Here is a 23,428-nt window from a genome sequence, read left to right on the forward strand (position 1 = left end):
TGTGACGCGGCAGCTAAAAAAGCCAATGCAATTCTGGGCTGCATCAATAGGAGTATGGCATCTAGATCAAGGGAAGTAATAGTGCCACTGTATTCTGCTCTGGTCAGACCTCACCTGGAGTACTGTGTCCAGTTCTGGGCACCACAGTTCAAGAAGGACACTGACAAACTGGAACATGTCCAGAGGAGGGCAACCAAAATGGTCAAAGGCCTGGAAACGATGCCTTATGAGGAACGGCTAAGGGAGCTGGGCATGTTTAGCCTGCAGAAGAGGAGGTTAAGGGGGGATATGATAGCCATGTTCAAATATATAAAAGGATGTCACATAGAGGAGGGAGAAAGGTTGTTTTCTGCTGCTCCAGAGAAGCGGACACGGAGCAATGGATCCAAACTACAAGAAAGAAGATTCCACCTAAACATTAGGAAGAACTTCCTGACAGTAAGAGCTGTTCGACAGTGGAATTTGCTGTCAAGGAGTGTGGTGGAGTCTCCTTCTTTGGAGGTCTTTAAGCAGAGGCTTGACAACCATATGTCAGGAGTGCTCTGATGGTGTTTCCTGCTTGGCAGGGGGTTGGACTCGATGGCCCTTGTGGACTCTTCCAACTCTATGATTCTATGATTCTAAGAGGTAGTGATGGCCACCAACTTGGATAGTTTAAAAGAGGACTGGACAAATTTATGGAGGATAAGACTATCAACGTCTTCCATACCGCAATGCTACATTCCATCTCTGTCGTCAAAGGCAGAATGCTTCTGAACGCCAGTTGCTGGAAACGGCGGGAGGGGAAATTGCTGTTGTGCTCAAGCCCTGCTTGTGGGCTTCTCAAAGTCATCTGCTGGGCCACAGTGAGACCAGAATATTGGGCTACGTGGGCCATTGGTCTGTTCCAGCAGGGCTTATCCCAGGAGCAGCCAGATCCTATGCATCACAAGAATAGATTCAGTGGATTCAGCATGCATAGTACTGCCACCTTATTTGAAGAGAAAGAGTAGGCTAACAAGGAGCAACCTGAATTCAGAGAAGTGTAAGTGGAACTCTGCCACTTCCTTATCCCTCCCCACTTCACCTGATGATTGCGTTCTCTGGGTTGGACCATCTTGAATACAAAAGCAGAGGAGTGGGGTATGAATAATAGGTGTTTGCTTGCTTGCTCCCCGCCCCCCGCAGAGCTAAGTGACAGAGACTGAAAATAGCCACATTTGCTAAGGTTATTCAATAAGAGGTCCTCTTGTGGATCAGGAATTGGTTAAGTTCCTTGAAGCAAAGGGTAGGAATAAGTGGACAGTTCTCCAAATGGAGAAGAAAGTGCAGTCTTCCAAAGATTGGTATTATCCCAAAGATTGTGCTTTTTAACTTGCTCATAAATTATCTAGAGTTAAGAGGTAAACAGTGAGGTGGCCAAGTTTGCTGATGATACATCATTGTTCAGATTTGTTGAAACAAAAAGAGATTGCAAAGAGTACCAAAAGAACCTCACCAAAGTGAGTGAACAGGTGGTGGAATGGCAAATGCAATTCAAGTGTAAAATGATTCATGCTGGGACAAAATAACCTTACATTTCACATCTATGCTCATGGGGTCAAAACTGGCGGTGACAGACCAGGACTGAGGCCTTGGGGTCAAAATTTCTTCTGCAATATCAAGCCACATTTGATTATGTGGACATTTATAATTCTGCTTCTAGCTGACCATAGAACAGCCATGTCTGGACGGCACTGGCAGACCTTAGTGTGGAAATGTTAATTGTCTGAAAAACAACGAACAGCATGGCTCCAGATCACCTTTTTAGCAGTCAGGCAGATGATAGGAAACCTGCAAATATTCACAGCTGAAGTGTGCTCTCCAGCAGCAAAGGTGTGTTTGTGTATGAGAGACAAGCAGCAGAAGTCTGATTCCCCTGGAGAAAATATGATGTCCATATTTGGTGTGGTTTGCATATGACTAATGGCAATCAAGAACTTTGGAGAAATGTAATTGTTCACAAAAGCCAGTCAATACAAAGATGCAGCAGATTTGCCTGAGATAAAGGTGCTTCTAATGAATAATGTCATCTGAAATGTATATGGGGGCAATTCCCTCCACCCTTCCTAAAACCCATCCATGAAAGCTTCATAGCTGAGCACAATTTCCCCACATCCAAGCCCAATAAACTTTTCACATACTGTCTTGCCTTTAGATTGTTTCAAGCTGGAGACTTTTTACCTTTACAGAGAAGCCTCTACCCATGGCAGATTCCAATTTATTTATTGTCCATAAACTGTTATATAAGGTTCTGCAAAATGCACTGTTATTAAACATGATCTAGTGGCAATATACATGGTCCATATACAATTATAAATCACTGTCGAAGAAATACAGACATAAAATAAAACCAAAATAAATAAACCATAGTTATGTGAATACTTGCAAGGCAGCAGCTAGAACTATTTGCAGCATAAACATAATAGTTAAGACAAGGTTACAAGGCATGAACCCTATTATACCAACAGAATACAATCAACTCAGATTTTCCTTCTTGTTTAATTTCACCCATTTTGTCTTTATATGCCATCATTTTTCTCATATACACACAAAAAGTCACACCAAATATATCTACTCAGTGAGCCCAGATACAAAGTAGATCTCTCCTCTCCATCCCATTCCTCATCCATTTAGGGCCTTTTGGAAATGCCGGCAGCTTCAAAGAATCATACAGAATCCAGGGCCCCCACTCGGCTGTTGACTCATCACAGAGTGCAAGTGCTGGATCTCGCCCTGAAGCCTGCTGACTTCTCGGTTGAACCCTTCTTCCTGAAGCCGCCTCTGCTCCTAAGGAATGGCAGGGATAAAGAATAAAGTCAATGCCAGTTGATCACAGAGCAAAGCTGGAGACTGCAATAAGAGACGGGGACAGAGCTAGGCCAATTCAGGTGGTGAATTGAGACAGGTGAGCAATTGCTTCTTCCTCCCTTCTCCATATGCCCCAATCCAACTGCTCCCCCCCCCCTAATGTTAGGTCCCTGAAGACTATCTCAAGATGACACAGGCATCCTCAGTCAGCTAGAACGGTGCCATCTTGCACAAACTGGCCCTGTGATTCCTGAAGGATGTATGTTGTAGAGCTCCCCAATGGTCACAAGTCCCCAGATAAAATAACAATGGCAAGAGAGACAAACCAGACTCCATTCATCATCCAAAGAGGCGGCAGCAGCAGCAGGAAGAGGAAGCTTGCTTCCTTCTAGTCTGCCAGAAAGAAGACTCAAAAGAACGCTGTGACTAAGAAGTAGTGCCTGGGGTTGCTTTTTTTGTCCTCCCTCCCAATCCCTTTTCTTTTTGTGCTGTATCTTTTAGATTGTACGCCTGAATGCTTATTACTGTTTGCTGTGAGCTGCTCAGGAGGCCTTCTTTGGCTAAAGAGTGGGGTAAAAATACATGCATAGAAATTGCATAGATATATAGTGTCTTATAGAGAGCCAGTGTGGTGTAGCGGTTAAGAGCGGTAGACTCGTAATCTGGGGAACCGGGTTCACGTCTCCGCTCCTCTACATGCAGCTGCTGGGTGACCTTGGGCCAGTCACACTTCTCTGACATCTCTCAGCCCCACTCACCTCACAGAGTGTTTGTTGTGGGGGAGGAAGGGGGAGGAGATTGTTTGAGACTCCTTCGGGTAGTGATAAAGTAAATTCAAACTCCTCCTCCTCCTCCTCTGGCCTCTTTAGTGAAAGCTGGTAAGACTGCATAAATGATCAGGCTTACAGTACTAAGGATATTGTTACCTGGAGCTTTGCATTCATCACCATCTCATGCTCTGCCATTAGCTTCCTCCTGTCCTCCACCATTTTTGTTTCTAACTGTCTTTTGTGCTCCTCGAAACTCTTTTCCTGCTGCTGGGCCCTCTGGACAGCCTCATCTTTCATCTTCTCATGCAACTCTGCTTCCCGGGCAGAGGCTTCAGCCTTGACTCGCTCCACTAGAGGGAAAGAGAGATGGTGAATGCTAATTGTACATTAAGACGCAGGTTGGCAAAGGCTGCATTGGCGTATTTGGAGGTTGTGTACACACACTGAAATCAAATTTAAAAACACAGCTTCCTCTAAAGAATTCTGGGAACTTTAGTTTACCTTTCACAGACCTACAATTCCCAGCACCTTTAACAAACTAAGTTCCCAGGATTCTTAGGGAAGGGAATGTGTTTTACATGAGTGGCGTTCATGTAGCATAATCATTATTAATTTGTTGTTGTTGTTGTTGTCGTCGTCATCACAGTATTTAACAGTATACAGCACCATCAGTTCTTTTTTTGCTGCATCACATTTCAGCTGGGCTACTGTGACAGCTCAGTATCAGGGATTTTTAATATAAAAAAACAAGTTTTAATAAATTATCATATCATTGGAAGTCACATTGTTATTTTAATGAACTTCAGTCTACTGGGCCTTTCCCACTTAATCAGTTGACAAGAATCTTCCCAGCAACATTTTCCTCTTCCATCCTGTGGTCTCAGTCAAAGTCACCACTCCACAGTGGCCATTACAATTTTTTAAAAATTATTATTAAATGGCAGGTCTGATCATTGTACCCTCCAAGATGTTCCTAGTTTGGCTTTCATTCAGAGGCCTGGGAATTGGTAGGAATCAGGAACTAATAAAACTAACAATCCCAGCCAAGATTGTTATGGGTCTGAAAGGTCTGTCTGTGGAGGAGGCCTCTGAACTGGGGCTCACCTTCAACCTCCTTCTGTTTGTCCGTGAGGGTCCGGTCAGCCCGCAAAATGGATTGGGCTGCTGCCTCCTTGGATTTCAGGAAGTCTTGCAGGGCCTGGGAAGCCTAAAGAGGAGAAGAGGGGTAGAGTGAGGCAAATTGTTTGGCTTTGTGCTTGCATGCAGTGAAGAAGACACTGCAAAAACCTGAAGGCCAGTCTAGATATGGCAGGGTAGCCATTCGTACTTTATCTAGATTAATGGCCCAATCACATCTGGAGCTGAGCTGGGTTTGTGAGAGAGACAGTGAGGTGTATTACTTTAAGTGTATGACTAAGACTGTGGAGACCCAGGTCCAAGTCCCCCCCACAGCCATGAAGAGATCTTGGAGTCTCTCTCTCTCTTTCTCTCCGTAGCCTACCCTACAGGGTTGCTGTAAGAGAAAGGTTGGGAGAACACAACTCACACTGCCTTCTGTTACTTGAAGAAAAGGCAGGGTATTAATTAATCAATTAAAGCAAAATGTAATTTATCTAAAAAGTAATTTCCTCCTCTACTTTACCCCAAGGTGTACTATCCTTTAAAGAAATCTTCTCCCACCCTGATTCACTTCAGGATCAGAACTGCGCTGGGAGAAATGTGGTTATCGGGCTGAGCAGGGAGCGGGCAAGGCAGGGGAGTGAGGCAGGGGTTACATTTATATCCCACCTTTCTTCCAAAGAGCTGAAGGTGGTGTGCCTGGCTCTCGCCCTATTTTATGCTTGCAACAAAGCTGTGAGGCAAGATAGCAAAGAAGCAGTGACTGGGCCAGGATCACCCAGCGGGTTTGTTGCTGAAATAGGGATATGAACCCTGGTCTCCCAGATCCTAGATCAGCACTCTAATAATAATAATAATAATAATAAATTTTATTTATATCCCGCCTTCCCCAGCCGAAGCCGGGCTCAGGGCGGCTAACCATTGCACCACAGTGTCTCTTACAGTAATGCTGACAGGGCTGCTGACTGGGATGGAGCGACAGCTCTGGAGAAACCTATTATAGCAAAGGAACAGTAAAATAGTTATAAGGAGAGTATCTATCCCTGGGGGAAGCTAAACGTGGTTTGTGGGTGTGTTGCATGTCCTCTTATCCCTCCTGTTGCTGTGCCTACAAGTCTGACTCACCATGAGTCCTTTCCCAGGCACCAGGTAATACTGATCCACCTTTTCCTTCTGGTCATCCAGAAAGCGCTGGTAGCCCCCAGCCACAGAATAGCTCCCCTTGCCAATCTCCTCTTCCAGGTCCTGGAACAGCTGTGTAAGCACAGCCTGGCAGCGATCTGATGATGCCTGCTCATTGCGAGAACAGAACTCGAGAAGCTTGGCATGCAGCTGGGTCTGGAGGAAAGAGGGAAGAGTGGAGGGGAAGAGAGAAGGGGGCACAGGGTGAGAGGCAAATGGTGCTTCCTAATGGAGAACAGTCCTATATTCCCTGTTCCAGGGATTTCAGGGCTCCCTCTTGTTGCAGGCACTAGCCCCAGTGGACCAGTGCAAAGGGGAAGCAACGGATAACATGGTTCCAAAGTGTGATTCAGTGTATGAAATAAAAGGACTTTATTCTGAAAGTTAGCTGTTGTTCTACCTACTCATAGCATCATAGAATCATAGAGTTAGACCACAAGGGCCATCAAGTCCAACCCCCTGCCAAGCAGGAAACACCATCAGAGCACTCCTGACATATGGTTGTCAAACCTCTGCTTAAAGACCTCCAAAGAAGGAGACTCCACCACACTCCTTGGCAGCAACTTCCACTGTCGAACAGCTCTTACTGTCAGGAAGTTCTTCCTAATGTTTAGGTGGAATCTTCTTGCCTCACTCTCCCAGCACCATCAAACAAATAAGCAAGTTAGCACCCAGAATGCCCCTAACTCTGCTTTTTAGATTTATCATAAATAGCACTGAGCAGGTGCTGGTAGAAAGCTGCTTGCATCTTGCACGGGGAGACCCAGGAGGAAGGCTGCAATGCCCTTGAAATCCATGAGAGAAAATGACTCTTAGATACAGATCAGAAAGTCCATTCTGCTGGGTGCCAACTGGCTTCCCATTTGTCAACCCAGAAGGAGAAGAGATGCAAAAAAAGGGCTAAAAGACCTAGGGCTTATTCACATTTACCTTTCCTCCGCTCTTTCCAGGCACAATCCGTGTTTTAAAGCTCAGAAAGAGCAAGGCAAAAAGGTAAGTGTGGATACCTGCTGTAAGTCTACTTTGCCTGAAAAAGGTGGCCCACCTACTACCCTCTGTCCTCCTCAAACTGGTCCTCCCACAGCTAGTTCCTCATTCTAAACACCTCCCTTGGGAACAGGGTTACTTTTTCATCCCAACAAAACCAAGAGACTGCCAGATGTTCCGTGTTCCTGGGGGCATCTTAGCTCATCTCAACTATAATAATAATAATTTATTTATACCCCACCCATCTGGCTGAGTTTCCCCAGCTACTCTGGGCAGCTCCCAATCGAGTGTTCCAACAACACAGCATTAAATATTAAAAACTTCCCTAAACTTTCCAATGGCATCCAATCAATGGCCAACACAACCTTGCTAAGGAGCCGGATCTCATCCCTTGGCATTTTGGCTACTCAGTCTCTGAACTAGGACAGGAATGAATATATTGCCCCATAGAAATATATTGCCCCATACCTATTTCTGAGTATCCAACTTTCCATCCAACACAAAATCCTTCCTAGTTTTCCCCATATCAGATATGGAGAGCCCCCTATCTCATGCCCACTGGTGAGTTAATCCCCATACCCCAAGTTCCTTCTGGTACTCGTGATTGACATCCTTGAAGGCCCGTGCCAAGAACACTTTAATAGCCTCCTTCTCGTATTGGGCATGCGCTTCCAGCAGCTCCTCGATAGTCTCGGTGGGCAGCTTCAAGTGTTTCTCCATCTCAACTTCATAGTATGTAATGGCTTCATGCAAAGCAGCTGTGTTCTCAATCTGCGCCAAGGCTACCACCGCGTTCTCTATGCAGGGTATGGAGCCACTGCAGATGGCGTCCACATAGGTCACCACCAGAAGCCCCAGTGCTGCAAGGGGTAGGAAGGGAGAGAAATATGGTTTAATAAGATATTAATGTGATTGGATATGATATGAGTAAAAATGGATAAATGATGAACTAATGTAAGCGGCCCAGAGTGGCTGGGGAAGCACAGCCCGATGGGCAGGGTATAAATATTTATGATGATGATGAGATAGTTCAGGATATATGAAAAAGCTCTCAAATAAGTGGTAATGGTCCAGCACAAATTGTGCAAAAGTCTGGGGCAAGTGGAAGTGTTGAAAGGCCCTTAGTCTCTTGCAGAAAAAACAACCAAAAAGTATTCTGGTCCATAAACAAAAACATATTCCAGTCCATAAACCATTTGGCTGTATCCTGAAGTTCATGGTGAAACCCCAGCCTCTCCACCCAGGATTCCCCATGAGCCACTCAACCCACTCCCTTTGCCTCTACTCACATGTCCCTGTCACCGTGTGCCCTCCCTGGATGACTTTTGTCTGAGCTTGCTCATGAATATAGCTGCAGAAATGCTGAACCTGCTCCAGAAAGTCAGGATTCAGTTTAGATTCAGGGAGGTCCTCCAGTTCCTCTAAAGCTCGCCTTGAGGCCGGGCGGTCAAAGACAAAGCACTTGCGGCTGGGGAAATACTGGCGTATGCATTTCTTGGCAAGGTCCAACTTCTCTGGGTTGTCTAAGAGAGAGAGAATCACAGATAAGGTTATTATTGTTGCTGCTGCTATTATTTTGTGCCCCCTTGGCTCGACCCCTTGTGAGGGGGAACATCCCACACCGTCCTAAATCCGGCACTCATCCAGGCTTGGATCCCTCCGACTCTCAGTACCTTTCTTCCTCTTCAGGGCATTCTCCAGATATTCGTCTTCAGTGATAGGTTTCCCATTCAGTTTCAGCATTAACGAAAAGTCACGCACAGCCCAGACGAAAGCTGGGAAGAACCTGAGAAAGTCACCCGAATCTTCCTCTTCACCCTCAGAGTCCTTTGCAGGTGTGCTCTTCACCTTAATGCACTTAGTCAGCTCTGTCACATACCTGGGATCACACTAAGGAAATTACGATGCCTCTTCCACTTCACAGGGCAGTAATCTCTCAAATACCCCTCACCTTTCCTCCTCTATCCCTCCTCACTATTCCTAAGGGCCTTATTAGAAATGTCACCCAGTTAGATAAATCTTGCTTCTAGATAAAAACAGTAATTCCAAATCAAAAAGCACAATTCCTTCGTTTTCAGATGATGTATGCATGCGACATAGCAGACACAGTACTAGAAGAGGCATTCCTTCTGTGTGTGTGAGAAGGTAGAATGACTCTTTTAAGAAGGCAGCTGCCCTCTATTGATAAAAATCAATAGGACTTGAATTTAAATGAATTAACAGATTTTTGCTGCCTCATTGGAGAGGTGTCTTTTTTTAGTGCTGTTTCCCTCCCAAAGAAATCTAACCAGCTAACTGATTAAAAATTGCTGTCTTATTTATTATCACAGTTTTGTTCACCATCGTTTGAATTTGTCCATTAGTGTGTTTCCTGGAAACCAGTGTGGTGAAAATAAATGTATGTACGAAGAGGCATTTCCCAGCGTGCACATACAGCTACATTGCTACCGAAAGCATCTACACACCATCTATTCTGACTGCAAAGCAGGAAAACTGGCAGTGAACTGCCTGACACAATTTGTACAAAGGATACTGCAGTTTCTCCAGAGCATATTGATCAATGGTGCCCATGCTGTTGTATACAAAGGTGCTGCTTAACAGAATGGACAAGGCAAAAATCCAGGAGTCATTCGCAGTATTGCTCTGTAGGGTGGGATGTAAGTAATTAGTGCAGAATCCTGTTACACACTTGATCTGCACCTAGGCTGCATCCCTACACACAGTAAAGAACTCTGCCTGGTTGATCCCTTTCTGCTCGCACTCCCTCACCTTTGACTTACTCCTATGAGGATCCTTCCTCACCTGAGAGCTTTTAAAGTGCTCCTGATTAGCCTTGTTCTCCTGTTGTATAGTTGTTGTTGTTAATTAAGATTTTAATAATAATAATAATAATAATAATAATAATAATAATTTTATTTATATCCCGCCCTCCCCAGCTGAACCACCCTTCATCACAAGATCTCTGGGTAAAAGGTAAAAACAAAAGTAAATAGTTAAAGAAAAGAAAACAATACCCCCCAAACATTTTAAAAGGCTGTAGAATATTAATCAGCCAAAGCCTAGTTGAAAAGGAATGTTTTTGCCTGGTGCCTAAAGGTATACAATGAAGGCGTGAGACACAAATGGCAAGCCCTACCTGGAGATATCGGGGATTGAACCTAGGACCTTCTGCATGCAAGGCAGCTGCCCTACCACTAAGCTATGGCCCTTCCCCCAAACAATAGCTGCTCTGTGTCTCCAACTTACCTTCTCCACATCGCCCAGCCCCTCTGTGTCCAAAAACACCAAGGTGTGGTCAGGCTTTTTGGGGTGAGGAAGGCACCACATCCAGATGCCCATGGTTTGTGCTTGAATCGTGGCCCCCAGAGAGAAGCCTATAGGGATCAAATGAGACAGGAATAAGGGAATCAGATACGAGGGGATCAGCAGTAATCTCAGAATATGGTCCTCTTAGTGTGGAATTCTCCGATATCTGAAAAAGCGGTTACCTAAATGAAGCAACATCTGAATGTACCTTGCTGGCCCCATCCAGCCCAAAGTCTCTACCTCTACTGCAGACTCACCTTTCTTCTTTCCTGCCAGCTTGTTCATGAGGTAGGACTTGCCAGTGCGGTACAGTCCCACAATGGCCACCACCACCACTGGCTGCTGGATGCTCTGCAAGATCTTCAGGGCTTCCTGGTTGACCCGCAGCTGTTCCTTGGGGTTGTTCTCAATCAGACACATTGGCTCTTCCATTATGCTTGGCTGAGCAGTTCAGAAGGCAGCCCAGGAAAGAGGCTGAGGAATCTAAAGAGAAAAAGAAATTCCAAGCTCTGCTTCTGCACTCAGGTTATTTCCCCTGGAAAGGCTGGGTCGAGGTTGGGAAACATTTTCCCCAAGGGCATTTCCTCATGGGCAAGCTTCTGGGCCAGAGCAGTGAATGTGAGCGACTCCCACCATTTTAAAACAGCAAAATGAAAGGACATATTTCAGTTAGGCAAAATCTCTTGGGCAGAGGAGGTGTGGTCCCAAGGCCTACAGGGTAACATTTGGCACCCGAACCTGAGATTCCCCATCCCTTAGCTAGATAAAGGAAGGGCTGCCCATAGGATCTCTGAGTGCTTTTCTTCAAGAACTATGAAACTATTCACTCACTCCAGGATGAGCCCTATCATTAGGTAGAGGGGCGGGCAGCTGTTTTTGTGCATCAGGAAAAGGCCGCAAATTGTCCAGAGAAGCGGACACGGAGCAATGGATACAAACTACAAGAAAGAAGATTCCACCTAAACATTAGGAAGAACTTCCTGACAGTAAGAGCTGTCCGACAGTGGAATTTGCTGCCAAGGAGTGTGGTGGAGTCTCCTTCTTTGGAGGTCTTTAAGCAGAGGCTTGACAACCATATGTCAGGAGTGCTCTGATGGTGTTTCCTGCTTGGCAGGGGGTTGGACTCGATGGCCCTTGTGGTCTCTTCCAACTCTATGATTCTATGATTCTATGATTCTATGTTTGTTATTTATTATTACTGCGTTTTCACTGCCAAGACATTTGTGGGGTTTTCTGCCTCAGGTGCCAGAATCACTTGACTACTTCCTCAATTCCTTGCATAGCCAGCAAGACAGGGCACAAATAGAAAGCATTTGCTGCTTCGCCACACTCAGCAAGATGTATCCTGCCAGCCCTGCCTTGATTTGACCCAAGTCATTTCTTCCCCAGCCTGAAAGTCTGAAATCCAGGGCTTGTGGCTGTTTCTCTCAAGCTGACAGCTAGGCAGGACTGTGGAGAGAAAAGGTGGTACTCACATAGGTAATTTTCTGGCTGGTCTGGCTTGGCAGCAGTCTCTCTGCAGGGCACTTCAGCCAGGAGGAAACTCAGGAGGGGGCTGCAGCTGCTGAAGCCTTTCCCACAGATGTGTGCTTGGAGCAGTTTACAACACTCCTGCTCTGACTGCAAACCCCAGTGGCTTTTTATGGTAGTGCTCACATGAATTCCCCTCACTAGATGCTTTGACTGGAATTAGAATTGCTAAAGAAAAGGTTTCAGTTTCCCTTTTGGTTTCCTGTCTTAACCAGCCAGCAGGACTGCTTGTTCTCAGCTGACTAAAGAATGAGGGGTGAGGTGGAGGTGCTGGAGGCTAGAAGATCCCACTGTTTGAGCAGGGCAAACTGCACAATCCCTTCACAAAGCTCTAAATTTGACACATGATGTGCTGCCCTGTAGCTGCTTGGCTCCCAGCACTTGGTGACTCAGCCCACAGCTACGGCATTTCCGGTCAACGTCAGTGCTTAAGTCAATATGAAATTCTCCTGTTTGCACAGAAGAAGTATTGCCCATTTGGTGCTGTAGCAGGAACCCCCCCCCCATCATTCAGTTTGTACAGACTTCTCACACACTACATACGCTACACTTCTGTTATAAATTCATAGAAGATCAACCATACATCAGATTTGCACTGTTCCACTTTTATTTTACTCCATGAAGGAAAGACTACAAAATGGGGAAGGTTTGATACAGGCCACCATAATTCCTTGAGCAGAGCAGCATATTCACAGGAGCCCTGCCCAGTTGCTATGCCAACCCTGATGGTTTCAGACAGAAAACCATCAACCCTGCATACACGAGTGGATTCAACCTGGACTATAACAAAAGAACAGTGATTGGATTTCCCCTCAGGGGGCAGGAAACTGCAATCTCCCCTTTGTCACCTGGAAAGTACTCATGGGGAGGGGAGAAAGGAGGAACCAGCCAGGTGACAGGACACTCAGGTTACCACCACAACTCCTCCCTCAACCCCTCCTTTCTGTAATGTATGCATGATGTTTCTGGGGGGTGGGCTTGACCTAGAGGAGGGGAATTTCAAAAGTTTTTTAAGGTCTTGCACACCATTGTTCTGGGTCTTTCCTCTCTCCTGCGAGTGAGGGGAACACCCTGCTGCAACAGTACAATAAAGGCCAAGCCTACAGGCTGCTGATTTGCTCCAATTTACTCTGGTTGGTGTCTTTACTTTTTGTCCAAGGGAGCCCTCGGATTTTTCCGGTAACAGTGCTGTGAGGAGGGAAGAAAGTGAAACCCATACACCCATAATGGGAACACTGTTTTTGACCCCTTGATCTTTGCCAATTCTGCACAGAAAGCTTTTTCAGTGCTGACACTAAGCAATATTTCCACAAAGAAAGACTTCTGCCTGTGTTCTCCAAAACAATGTTGCTCTTATTCCTCTTTCTCAGAATGAGCATCAGCAGTTCCTGGAAATATAGGGTAGCAATTTCCAAAGATAGAGATGTACGAGAAAGGAATGCAGCTCAGTGGTATATCATCTGTTTTGCATGCAGAAGGTCCCAGGTTCAGTCTCCAGGTGGGGGTGGGACTGGGAGAGATTCTGATCTGAAACAGATCAACTGCACCACAAGCTTTTCAAATGGCAATGCAATCCAAAAAGCACAGTCTATGACAAGGGGTAGCCAACACAGATGCTGATTTGTCATTTTGTTTAAAAATAAGTGTTGCCAACAGGCCACAGGGTGCTTTACAACAACATCATAATAATAAGCCACACAAGGACTTGCAAACAAAAGCAGCGGCATCAAACTATTTTCACATTACTTCAGTCACAATTCCCCTGCTGGAATAGGTGTGCCTTCACCTGCTTTCTAAAACAAAATGATAATCTGGCTAGGCACATCTTAGTGAGAACATTCCAGAGCCATGGAGCCACCACTAAAAAGGTCCTTCCATTGGTCCCAGAGGTATGCACTTCATCCTGCGCAGGGACCACCGGCCAGGTATCATCCACTGACCTTAAGGTGCAGGCAGGATGGTCTGTAAGAAGGTGTTCCCATCGGGCTTGTCCATATGTAAGCATTGTTTAGCTGTTAATCTACTCCCCACCCCACCATTCAAATTGCATTAGACTAATTGAGACCCATATGTATTTAAATTTGTATCTGGGGAGTAATTTACAATTTATACCAGTAGGTGTTACCTTTTATGTTTGTCCCCACCTTCTAATTTATTAATTCTGTTACACCAGTTATGTACTGGTAGGGCACATAAACAGATTTCTGCAGGTGCACCTTGTTTTTGTTTTCTTGTTTTGTCCTGTTTTAATTCCCCTGCCCAGCACACAATTTTTAATTTTGTTTGTGCTGTTTTATGGTTTGGGGAAATCCGAGGAATCAAAATAAATATATATGGCTACACTCCTCCGTTCAGGAACATGCCAAAAATAGCATTTATACTTCATTCTTTACTCCACTTTCAAAGGAATCCTCTCCCCATCTTTTTCTCCCTACTCTACTTTTAACACAGTGATTTCTGCCCTTTCCTTCTATTTATCATTCTGCATCTATTTTTCACAGTGGTTCAGCCAAGCTATTGCAAGCGCCCTCCTCCCCAGCCATGTTGTTAATCAAAAAGCAATCAGGCACACACTTTATTATTTATTCCGATTGTCCCTTTGCAGATGCAACTTTATCTGACCCACACCAGGTGTCACATACAAAGCCAGATGTGGAGCAGGTGGACATGGTTTGAGGGAAATGGCCTCATTTCTGAAATTAGGGTCCCTGGTGGGCCTAATTTGGCCTGTGAGCTGAGGGTTTCCCTTCACTGATTTATTCTCAGGAACTGGTCTGTTTGTCACTTATATAAAGCAGAAGGGCGTTGCTGCTAAGTGACAACTGGAAGATGAGGAAATGAGCCCTTGTTATTATGTGTTGTGATATTCTGTCAGTAGTAGATTATTCCTCCAGACATTTATCCTTGTCAAGTTGTTGGTGTTGCTTTTGACGGATAACAGAGGGGACTGATGCTCTGATCAGATCAGCCCACCCCTGACATATGCATCCACGAATATAAGAAGACCATCAGTGAGACAAATTAACTTCTATATGCAATTAATTCCCACCCCAACATTAGGCATATCAGAAAGGTATGTTGAAATCAGTCCCATCAAAATAACCTTGAGTTTACACAGAAATTCCCATTCCTGTCTTCATTCTTAACTGAGGTAGCATTGGCCAATGGTATTGTAGGGGGACCCCAAGGGCCCCCAAAATATGTTTTGCGTGTAAAAGGTAAAGGTACCCCTGCCCGTACGGGCCAGTCGTGTCCGACTCTAGGGTTGTGCGCCCATCTCACTCTATAGGCCGGGAGCCAGCGCTGTCCGGAGACACTTCCGGGTCACGTGGCCAGCGTGACGAAGCTGCTCTGGCGAGCCAGCACCAGTGCAGCACACAGAAACGCTGTTTACCTTCCCGCTATAAAGCGGTACCTATTTATCTACTTGCACTTTAGGGGTGCTTTCGAACTGCTAGGTGGGCAGGAGCTGGGACCGAAAGACGGGAGCTCACCCCGCTGCGGGGATTCGAACCGCCAACCATACGATTGGGAAGTCCTAGGCACTGAGGTTTTACCCACAGCGCCACCCGTGTCCCTATGTTTTGTGTGAGAAACCTATAAAAAAAAAGTCCCAACTGAATGATATATTGGAGTTCTGTTAAAATCCTTTGTTCATAATAGTTTTGTTTTGTTCATAAAAGACACATAGCCCAGTTGCTGGAAATACCAAAGATAAGGCATTCAGGGAGTGAACTTATGGGAGTCTGGCTGTGCCAGCTTACCAAGGACAACTCCCCTTTTGTAGGCTTGTTATCTAGGTGAACATAAATCTCAGACTACAATTCTCCTTTCTTTAGTATGTAGGCTTGTATCTATGTAGGCTTCAAAACTTTGGAAGCAAGGGGCCCTAGAAGGGCTGGACACACGTCAAGTTGCAGGCTGGACATCTAGAAAGTTGTATCCAATGAGTATTCTGCCAGCTACTCTCTGCAAATGTCTGCAGCAGTTTGATCGGATTTTTATCTCTAAAACCTATACAGTGGTACCTTGGTTCTCAAACACCTTGGTACTCAAACAACTTGGAACCCAAACACTGCAAACTTGGAAGTAAGTGTTCCAGTTTGTGAACTTTTTTTGAAAGCCAATGTGCTCCATTTTGAGTGCCACACTTCCGTTTTGAGTGTTACGCTGAGGTCTGTCTGTTTTTGCTATTTATTTTGCGTTTTTGTTTGTTTTTTGGCTGTGTGGAACCCAGTTCAGCTACTGATTGATTGATTGATTGTGTGACTGCAGTACATTGTTTATTGCTTTCATTTTATGGAGCAATGGTCTCATTAGATAGTAAAATTCATGTTAAATTGCTGTTTTAGGGGTTGTTTTTTAAAAGTCTGGAATGAATTAATCCATTTTGCATTAGTTTCTGTTGGAAAGCACACCTTGGTTTTGGAACGCTTTGGTTTTGGAACAGACTTTTGGAACGGATTGTTTGAGAATCAAGGTACCACTGTAAAAGGTCTGGGAGGTCGTCCCCCCCATTCAGCCTTTGTGGAGGTGACCGTGCTGAACCTATTTACTGCAGTAAATAAACTTTTGGACTCTTTCTTCAACCCGACTCACGAGTAATTGTTCTAGTGAGACAGCAGATTTGGCCTGCAACAGTTTGACTAATATATTATCAACTAGCCCCTAAGTCTCTCTGCAGCTCCCATTGCCCTTTCAGTGGAATAGCTTGAAATCGGAATTAACAGCCTGCATTTCTGTGACTCGCCTCCTCTGTAGCTAGCAAGGAAATGTATAATTCTTAGTGGGCTGTTTTAATAACATTGCAGGCTAGTAACGTGTGTGGATTTATTTACAAGCTTGCATTTTTATTCCATGTCCCTCTTTCATATCTGTCAATCTCAAGACAGTATCCGCACCCCCACATATTATATTCATAGCAGTCTTGTATATAAATATAAATGGATGGTTTATTTTGGTAGCTAACTGACAGGTAAAAAAAAGGAGTTGTAAATGTGATTAGAACAATGTTGGAGAAATCCTGGTCAGTATTTTAAATTTTGGTTTTAGCTCTATCACGATGAGAAAAAAATGGTTGATAGACCTGATGAAAGTAAATAAGTAAATAAAATAAATAACAAGAGCAGAGTACATCGGAATCCCGTCAGCCATGAGGCACGCTGGGTGACCTTGGGCCATCTCAGTGTAATTTACTTCACAGCATTGTTGTGAGGGTAAAATGGGTGAAGAGAAAAAGACCTCTTTGAAGGGAAGATGGAACATAAATACAGTGACAATTCAGTTTGGGATGATACCCTTTATTTTGCAGCACAGAGGTGCACCAATCCCAGCTACTGATTCAAGCTGCATTTAATTTAATAAGCTAAAAGCCAAAAAAATAAAAAATCATAACTTTGTTTCAAAAAGCTTCACATAAAGAAGCAGGGAATGGGGAATAGCTTCAGACTCCTATCACACTGGGGGCGGAGGGGGGGGAGGCCTTTGGGTGGCTGATGCACTTTTAAAAACCATCAATATTGCCCTTGGGTTTTTCATTTTTGTTGTAATAGCCTTTCACCCAAATTAGGGGTGAGGGGAATTCCATCCAAGTCGTTTAGCTGAGAGGCTCGATCCCTTTCTTGGATCTCTTGCTGATTCTATCTTATCTATACACGTACAGTATATTCTTCATTACTCATTGGTTCAGGGCAAACCACCCAAAATTTTGGAGGGAACCAGAGCATTCTGTGGGCGCTGTATTTTCCACTGATCTGCCCCGAGCATATTATTTTGCTTTTTAAGGCATCCCTTCGCCAACTTTTTTCACCAGCACTGTTTTTGAAACACAGTGGTCCTCCCCTTCTCCCCCTATTTCCCCCACAATGGTTCAGCCCAACTGTTGCTAGCTTCCTCCCCTCAATAGTTTGAGCGGACTTCTCCTAACTACCACCCCACACCGCTCGAGCCTGGGACGCTCTCGTCGCTGATTGGCTCTCTCTTTTTTTGCAGTTGGGAGGGAAGAGCGACAGTTTAGCAGAAAGGACTCAAAGTAGCAACCTGGCGAGGCGCGGGGGCGAACGAATGATTTTTGTCTGGTCACGGGGGCTAAAGGAGTAATAAAAGGCCACTTTTCATTGGCTCGCCGTCCAAGCAGCGAATGATAGGCATGCTGTGATTGGTTGTTTGACGTCGGAGTTAAAGCAAGGGCTCTAGGAACCGTTTTATGTGCATGAATGCTTGCTTGCCTTTTATAGCGTTCTGAAATGCTCTTCAGTTCTCCTTTTTTTGTCACGCCGCTCCACAAAAGTATCCCGTAGCCAATATATATATCGGTTTCAAAGTGACATGGTAATGCTATAAAAATGTTGCCTCAGAACCTTAATTAGCCTTTGGAAATAAAATCTGCATTCTCCTCACCCAACAATTTTTTCATAGTATTGACACACCTTCATTGTGAGGGCATCACTAGCAACCATCCCACAGGATCCCGTCATCCTGTCAAAAACAAGATGGTGTCACTATTGCCTGTAGTCACACTCAGGTACTTAACTTGGCTATCTAGTGACACAATTCCCTCGTAAACCCACAGTGTCCTGACTTTCACACAACTGCTGTGCCTTAACTTCACCTCATTTGGACACCGTGCATGAAGTGCCCTTCCAATACTTCCCCAACAGCAACCTGGCTTCAAGCACACCCCAGCGTTTTAAAATTATGTCATGTTTCTGTAGTAATTCCATGGCATGAGTCCCTCTCGGTCATGTCAAGATTATAGCGGCATAATCTCCTCCAGGAGTCTATTTCATATTTCTCCAGGAGCAAATGTTGGTAATTTGGGGGGTCCAGGTGACCGTAACCAGAGCAGGCCTTCGCATGAAGCGGTTGCATCAAATTTCAGAGGGGTTGCCATTTTCCCACCTCTAATCTCCATCTCTGTGGCTGCAATCCAAAATATACTTACTTGAAAGTGAATCCCCTAGAAAAAAGGCAAGGCTCACTTCCAAGTATGGACTGGGATGTGCTTGTCATTAAAAAAATAAATAAAATAAAATCTGCCAATTACCTTAGGGTCATTTTCAATTTTCATACTGGGAGCAAAAATGTCAAAGGCCAGCACAGGCAATCACACCTTTGACCTCACCCATTTATTACCCTCTGTTTGGGTAATCCTGCTCCACCAGCAGCAGCGTGCAACTATCTAAAATAGGAAAGATGCCATTTTAGAGGCAAAGAAAATGTATCTTTTCAGGCATATTGCAAGATTGAGACGGGAGGGTATACATTTGAAGTGGTCAAGGAGCGCACCGGGAAACCTTCAAAGCTGGTTCTAGTCAACATTTAAGATGGGCGGCTCTGTTTAGATAGAGGAAATGAGACATGATGTTTCTCCCCTCCCTTTCAGGTTCCCACACCATGGGAGACAATGAGGATCCTGACGCTGCAGCAGCACCAAGCATGCAGTGCTCCCCTTCAGACTCCACCACAGACGACAGCAGCACCCAAGATGATTATGCGCTCCCCACCATCGTACGCTCTCCAACCTGTGCCCGCTGCCGCAATCATGGCATCCGAGTCCCACTGAAAGGCCACAAGAACACTTGCCAGTTCCAGGGGTGCCAGTGTGAAAAATGTATCCTGATCCTGTACGTCTGGTGGGAAAGCAAGTTGGAAGTGGGTGCTGGCCCCTGTCCTTGTGGGGATTTGTGTTGAACGTAGCACAGTGCTGGTCTCAGTAGGTGGCACTGTTCCCTTATGAATAAGGCCTTCGTCATATTAAGCTGCAAGCACTACCTTTGTGCTTTGCTAGCTCCGCGGAAGCCTATTAATACTTGCAATGATGTACGGCACAATGTTTTTCTTTTTAAAGTACACTCCTTGCAGCTCCTTGCTCGGTATCCTAAAGGAAGAATCTGTATGCAAATGTGCATGGATGGCTTTGAAAACTGGAAAAAGGCAATCTTGGGAGGGTATGACTGGAGAACCAGGAAGGTTAAATGTGCATCTGAAACTCCAAAGCAGGGCAGGCCAACTTTTCATACCAAGTAGGCCGCAAGAATACTTCAACATGGAACCAGCAGGCTACATACACTGCCTTGTCCATAGCTATCAACCTTCCCTTTTTTCTTTTCTTTTTTGCGGGAAATTCCCTTATTCCAGCGCTGCTTCCCGCTGTTATGGCGGATTGTTAAAATATCCTCTAGACTGTCCCTGGGACAGGTGAGGCTGCTGATCCCTTATTTTCGAGGCTGCTGAGCCTTTATTTTCAAATCTGAAAGTTGACAGCTATGGCCTTGTCACATGGGAGGAGGAAAGCAAAGCCAAAACTTGATGCTCCCACCCCAAACCTTTGCACTGCCTTTCCAAAGCCGGCCAGCGAGACGCCATGCTTTGCGAAGGAGGTGCTAGGCTCCGGCAGGGTTCTAGATCCCTCTCACTTCCTTCCCAAAGCTGAGGAAGCACTAACTAGGCTTTGGGAAGGAGGCGGTAGGACCTTAGGACCCTGCCAGAGAGCCCTCACACCTTCTTCCCAAAGCGTAGCCCAGGAGTGGGGGGCATCAAATGTTGCCAAGGGCTGCAAAAAAGGCCTCAAAGGCCATGTGTTGGACCACTCTGCTCCAAAGGGAGAAAAGCAGGATTTGTTACATCGTAGAGAAAAGACCAAGAACTCTTTGCTTGTGTGTGATTTGTATTTCCCCACTCTACCACTTTAATTCTTTATTTAATGGTTTCTCCTCCCAGGCAGAGACGCCGGGTCATGGCTGCCCAGGTGGCCTTGCGCAGGCAGCAGGAGATGGAGCTGAGGAAGCTGACCAGTGGTTTGCTGCAGCTTCAAGACAGTCCCACATCAAGCTCTCTCCACCCGCCCAAACTACCAAAAGGGATCAAACCATGCAGGGGAGACATAGGTAAGCTGCTATGAGAACAGGAAAACATGGGACATTGAATTATATAAATAAAAAAAATACAAAGGACTGAACTGTACTCCTAATTGATCTGAATTTGCTTCCAGTCCTAAATGTGTTTAGGATTATAGCCTTTAGCATTAATTATATATACAATCCCATCAGCTTATATGGGAGCAACTGACTTTCTCAATCGCCTCTGAGTTCTAAAACAAAAGAACACCACCAGAGAAAAAGGCGGGGTATAAATACATATATAACAATAATAAGACAGGCCGCCAAACATAGGGGAGCAGAAAATATATGTCCGATGTGAATGGCTGCAATGAAATAAATGAGGATTTGTGCTGGCAAGGAATGTTTTTTGCAAATTCAGCTCCATGAGCCCTTGCAAACAGATGCTTTGAACTTAGATGGAAAAGCTGATTAAGAGTACACACAAAAATTAACAAGTGGGAAGAGGGTTAAGTGCGTTCTCCCCACAATTTTTCATGCTCCAAAATTATCCTCCTGAAACTGAATTTCTCAAAAAAAAAAACCTGTTTGTGGGGTGGTTGTTAAAATATGTGTGTAGTTTTGTCCTTAGGGTCAGGGACTCAGAGATTGCTGCAAGTCCAGCAACCTTTGGCTCCTTCTCTCCTTGAAAAAATCCATTCAGGCTGGTATTTAGAAGCATTCTGTGCCTGTGTTTGCTTTTTTAATTCTTCCCATTTCCTTTTTTCTTTTTTCTGTCATGTCTTTTAGGTTGTAAGACTGTGGGCAGGGACTGTTGCACTACTGACATTTGTAAGCCAGCTCTAGGAATCTTTTTTGGCTGAAGACTTGAGTAAAAATGTCTTAAATAAATAAATAAATACTGTATCATAGGAGGTAAATTGGCTGCTTGTCAGATTTTAAATAATAAATACACTTATTTATTTTAAGTATTTTTTACTCCATTATTTTGCACTGAAAAGGCTCCTTGAGCCTCTTACTAACTATTTTTGTAAGACAGTCCTTGCCCTCAAGTTTAATCTAAATCTTGTGGCAAACAAGGGGAAAGCGGGAAGGGAGGCGGTAAGCAAACTCAGGCATCAGTTCTTAAAGTTTCAGTTCTTAAACAACCAACTTCAGATAATCTGATGGAATAGTGCTGCTGGGGACAGCTCAGGGAGGGTCGAAGGTGTTAGTCTCTCATCAGAGCAGACCTGGGGGGGGGGATTGCAGCCAGGTACACTTGCCCCAGACCTTGGAAGGCTAAGAGGGCCAGGGTGCCCTGCCAGGGGCCTGCTGGACCTGTGCTGTCATGCCAAGAACAAGCCTCAGGCCCCAGGTCTCAGACAAGCTCTGCACAGACCTGCAGCAGAGTCAATGAAATAGCCCTGCTTCCCTTTGCTGTGCAGCATGACAGACACCAAATGAACTACCATTACATGACTTTTTCAAAATTCAGGCAACATTCCAGTTCACAGCTAGTGACCCACAAGCTTCTTCTCTTTTGTTGTACAGGCAGGAAAGAGAATGAAGAACCCTTGAAAGATTCAGAGGATGGACTCAGAGGGGTTCCAGGACTCCTACGAAGACAAAGGCGGAGAGCAGCCAGGAAGGTGAGGAAAAGGGACTAGATCACTTATCTTGTCTTCTTATTTGATGGGGTCATTTTAACAGTAGATTGTGGTTGGCACTTGCAGAAAGAGATTTCCGGTCTTCCCTTTATACTGGCAACAATATGCCTTTTCCAAAGCTAAACTCAGCTTTGTTGTCATAGAGTTGTTAGCAAAATGGCCAGGAAATGAGAAATGAAATAAAGCTGGAAGCCTTGAAATGTAGATGTCTTGATATCATCAAATTAAACATAAAGTAGCCAGCCTCATGTACGTTTGCCAGCATAACACTGGAGTCACTATTAGCACTTAGGGGTGTTTTATTTTTGATAAGGGCTACTTCCCCTTATATATCCAACCTGAGCCTGTGGAACTCCTTGCAACAGTAGGCTTGGCAGGCGTGGGCAGTGCCAGAGAGTGGAAAGGTGTTCTCCCTGGCAAAATGCTCTGGAATCTAGGTGTAGCCTGTGATGCCTCCCTTTGTTTCCTTCACTCCTTTAAGATCTAGGAGACTTGACTGATTCTCTGGCTATAACCTCACAGAAAATGTCCCCTATGATGCCATCAGGATTTCCCAACGATAATTAATATATTTCATGTGAATTAATGATTTGAGCAGAAACTTTTAAAAAATTGCTTCTTTTATTTGAGGAAATACCATAATTGATATGATGTTTGCAATATTTATAAGCTGTATTTGCATTGCATTGTGCATTGTTCTGTAGGAATGTTCTTGGTTGCCTCTCCCTCACTGCTCTAAAGTGACAGAACTGCCGTGGGCCCTTAGAGGACATCAACCACCTCATACTGCTTGGTTCCCCCCTCCGCTTCCTATGCCCCCTGCACCCTTCTGCCCATTCTTGCCTCAGGAACATTCTTTTCAATTTCAAGGTATGTTAGGTGGGTGACCAATTTCTCTAGTAATAAATCTGGTGTAATCTATTTATTTATTTTGTTGCATTTAGTAGTCTGCTCTTCACTGAACATTTTCAGTCACAGAGCAGGGCACAACTAATAAAACTAAACAAAGTAAAAACAACAGCATACAAAAATTACAAAAAAAAAACCCCGACAACAATTTTGTCACAAGGAACAAAAGCAAAACTACAAAAACCAAATACCGTGGTAAAAAACAAACACAAGACCGTCAAACGTTTTAGACAACCAGTGGTCTTAGAAAGAGTTCCTACTCCCTGTTTCACATATAGAAGCCCACTCACTCCCCCTCTGTCTCTCA

The 23,428-nt window shown here is 44.8% G+C and overlaps 2 protein-coding genes across 18 annotated transcripts in view; one reads left to right on the forward strand and one right to left on the reverse strand.

The window, feature by feature from the left end:
• Positions 1–2,227: 2,227 nt before the first annotated feature.
• On the reverse strand, positions 2,228–14,944 carry LOC310684351 (guanylate-binding protein 1-like). Its single transcript, XM_083455361.1, has 12 exons — positions 12,908–14,944; positions 11,669–12,206; positions 10,451–10,676; positions 10,134–10,261; positions 9,421–9,530; positions 8,561–8,766; positions 8,177–8,410; positions 7,467–7,747; positions 5,844–6,056; positions 4,704–4,806; positions 3,756–3,949; positions 2,228–2,808 (listed from the first exon to the last, which is right to left on the reverse strand). The coding sequence occupies exons 3-12, from the start codon at positions 10,623–10,625 to the stop codon at positions 2,680–2,682; spliced, it is 1,773 nt and encodes a 590-aa protein (XP_083311487.1). The 5' UTR covers positions 10,626–10,676; positions 11,669–12,206; positions 12,908–14,944; the 3' UTR covers positions 2,228–2,679.
• The window catches only part of LOC310684284 (uncharacterized protein), a 28,455-nt gene continuing 7,682 nt past the window's right edge, over positions 2,656–23,428 (forward strand). For 2 of the 17 annotated variants that reach the window (XR_014514728.1, XM_083455167.1), the window contains exons 1-5: positions 17,629–18,053; positions 19,108–19,348; positions 20,445–20,611; positions 22,097–22,194; positions 22,917–23,082. Coding sequence is in view for 14 of the 17 variants with exons in the window: in XM_083455167.1 (XP_083311293.1) it covers positions 19,119–19,348; positions 20,445–20,611; positions 22,097–22,194; positions 22,917–23,082 (661 nt within the window). In the remaining 3 variants the exon portion in view is untranslated. The other 15 variants (XM_083455156.1, XM_083455166.1, XR_014514726.1 and 12 more) reach the window with 15 other exon arrangements.

The sequence above is a fragment of the Podarcis tiliguerta genome (genome assembly GCF_965153285.1).
Source record: "Podarcis tiliguerta genome assembly, chromosome: 8".
Classification (NCBI taxonomy): Eukaryota; Metazoa; Chordata; class Lepidosauria; order Squamata; family Lacertidae; genus Podarcis; species Podarcis tiliguerta.

Coding starts and splice junctions, on each gene's coding strand:
- LOC310684351 (XM_083455361.1), bottom strand. CDS start 10,625: ATGGAAGAGCCAATGTGTCTGATTGAGAACAACCCCAAGGAACAGCTG. Junction 4,807..5,843: donor TGCCTGGGAAAGGACTCATG/GTGAGTCAGACT, acceptor TCTCCTCTTTAG/GCTTCCCAGGCCCTGCAAGA. Junction 2,809..3,755: donor TGATGAATGCAAAGCTCCAG/GTAACAATATCC, acceptor GCCATTCCTTAG/GAGCAGAGGCGGCTTCAGGA.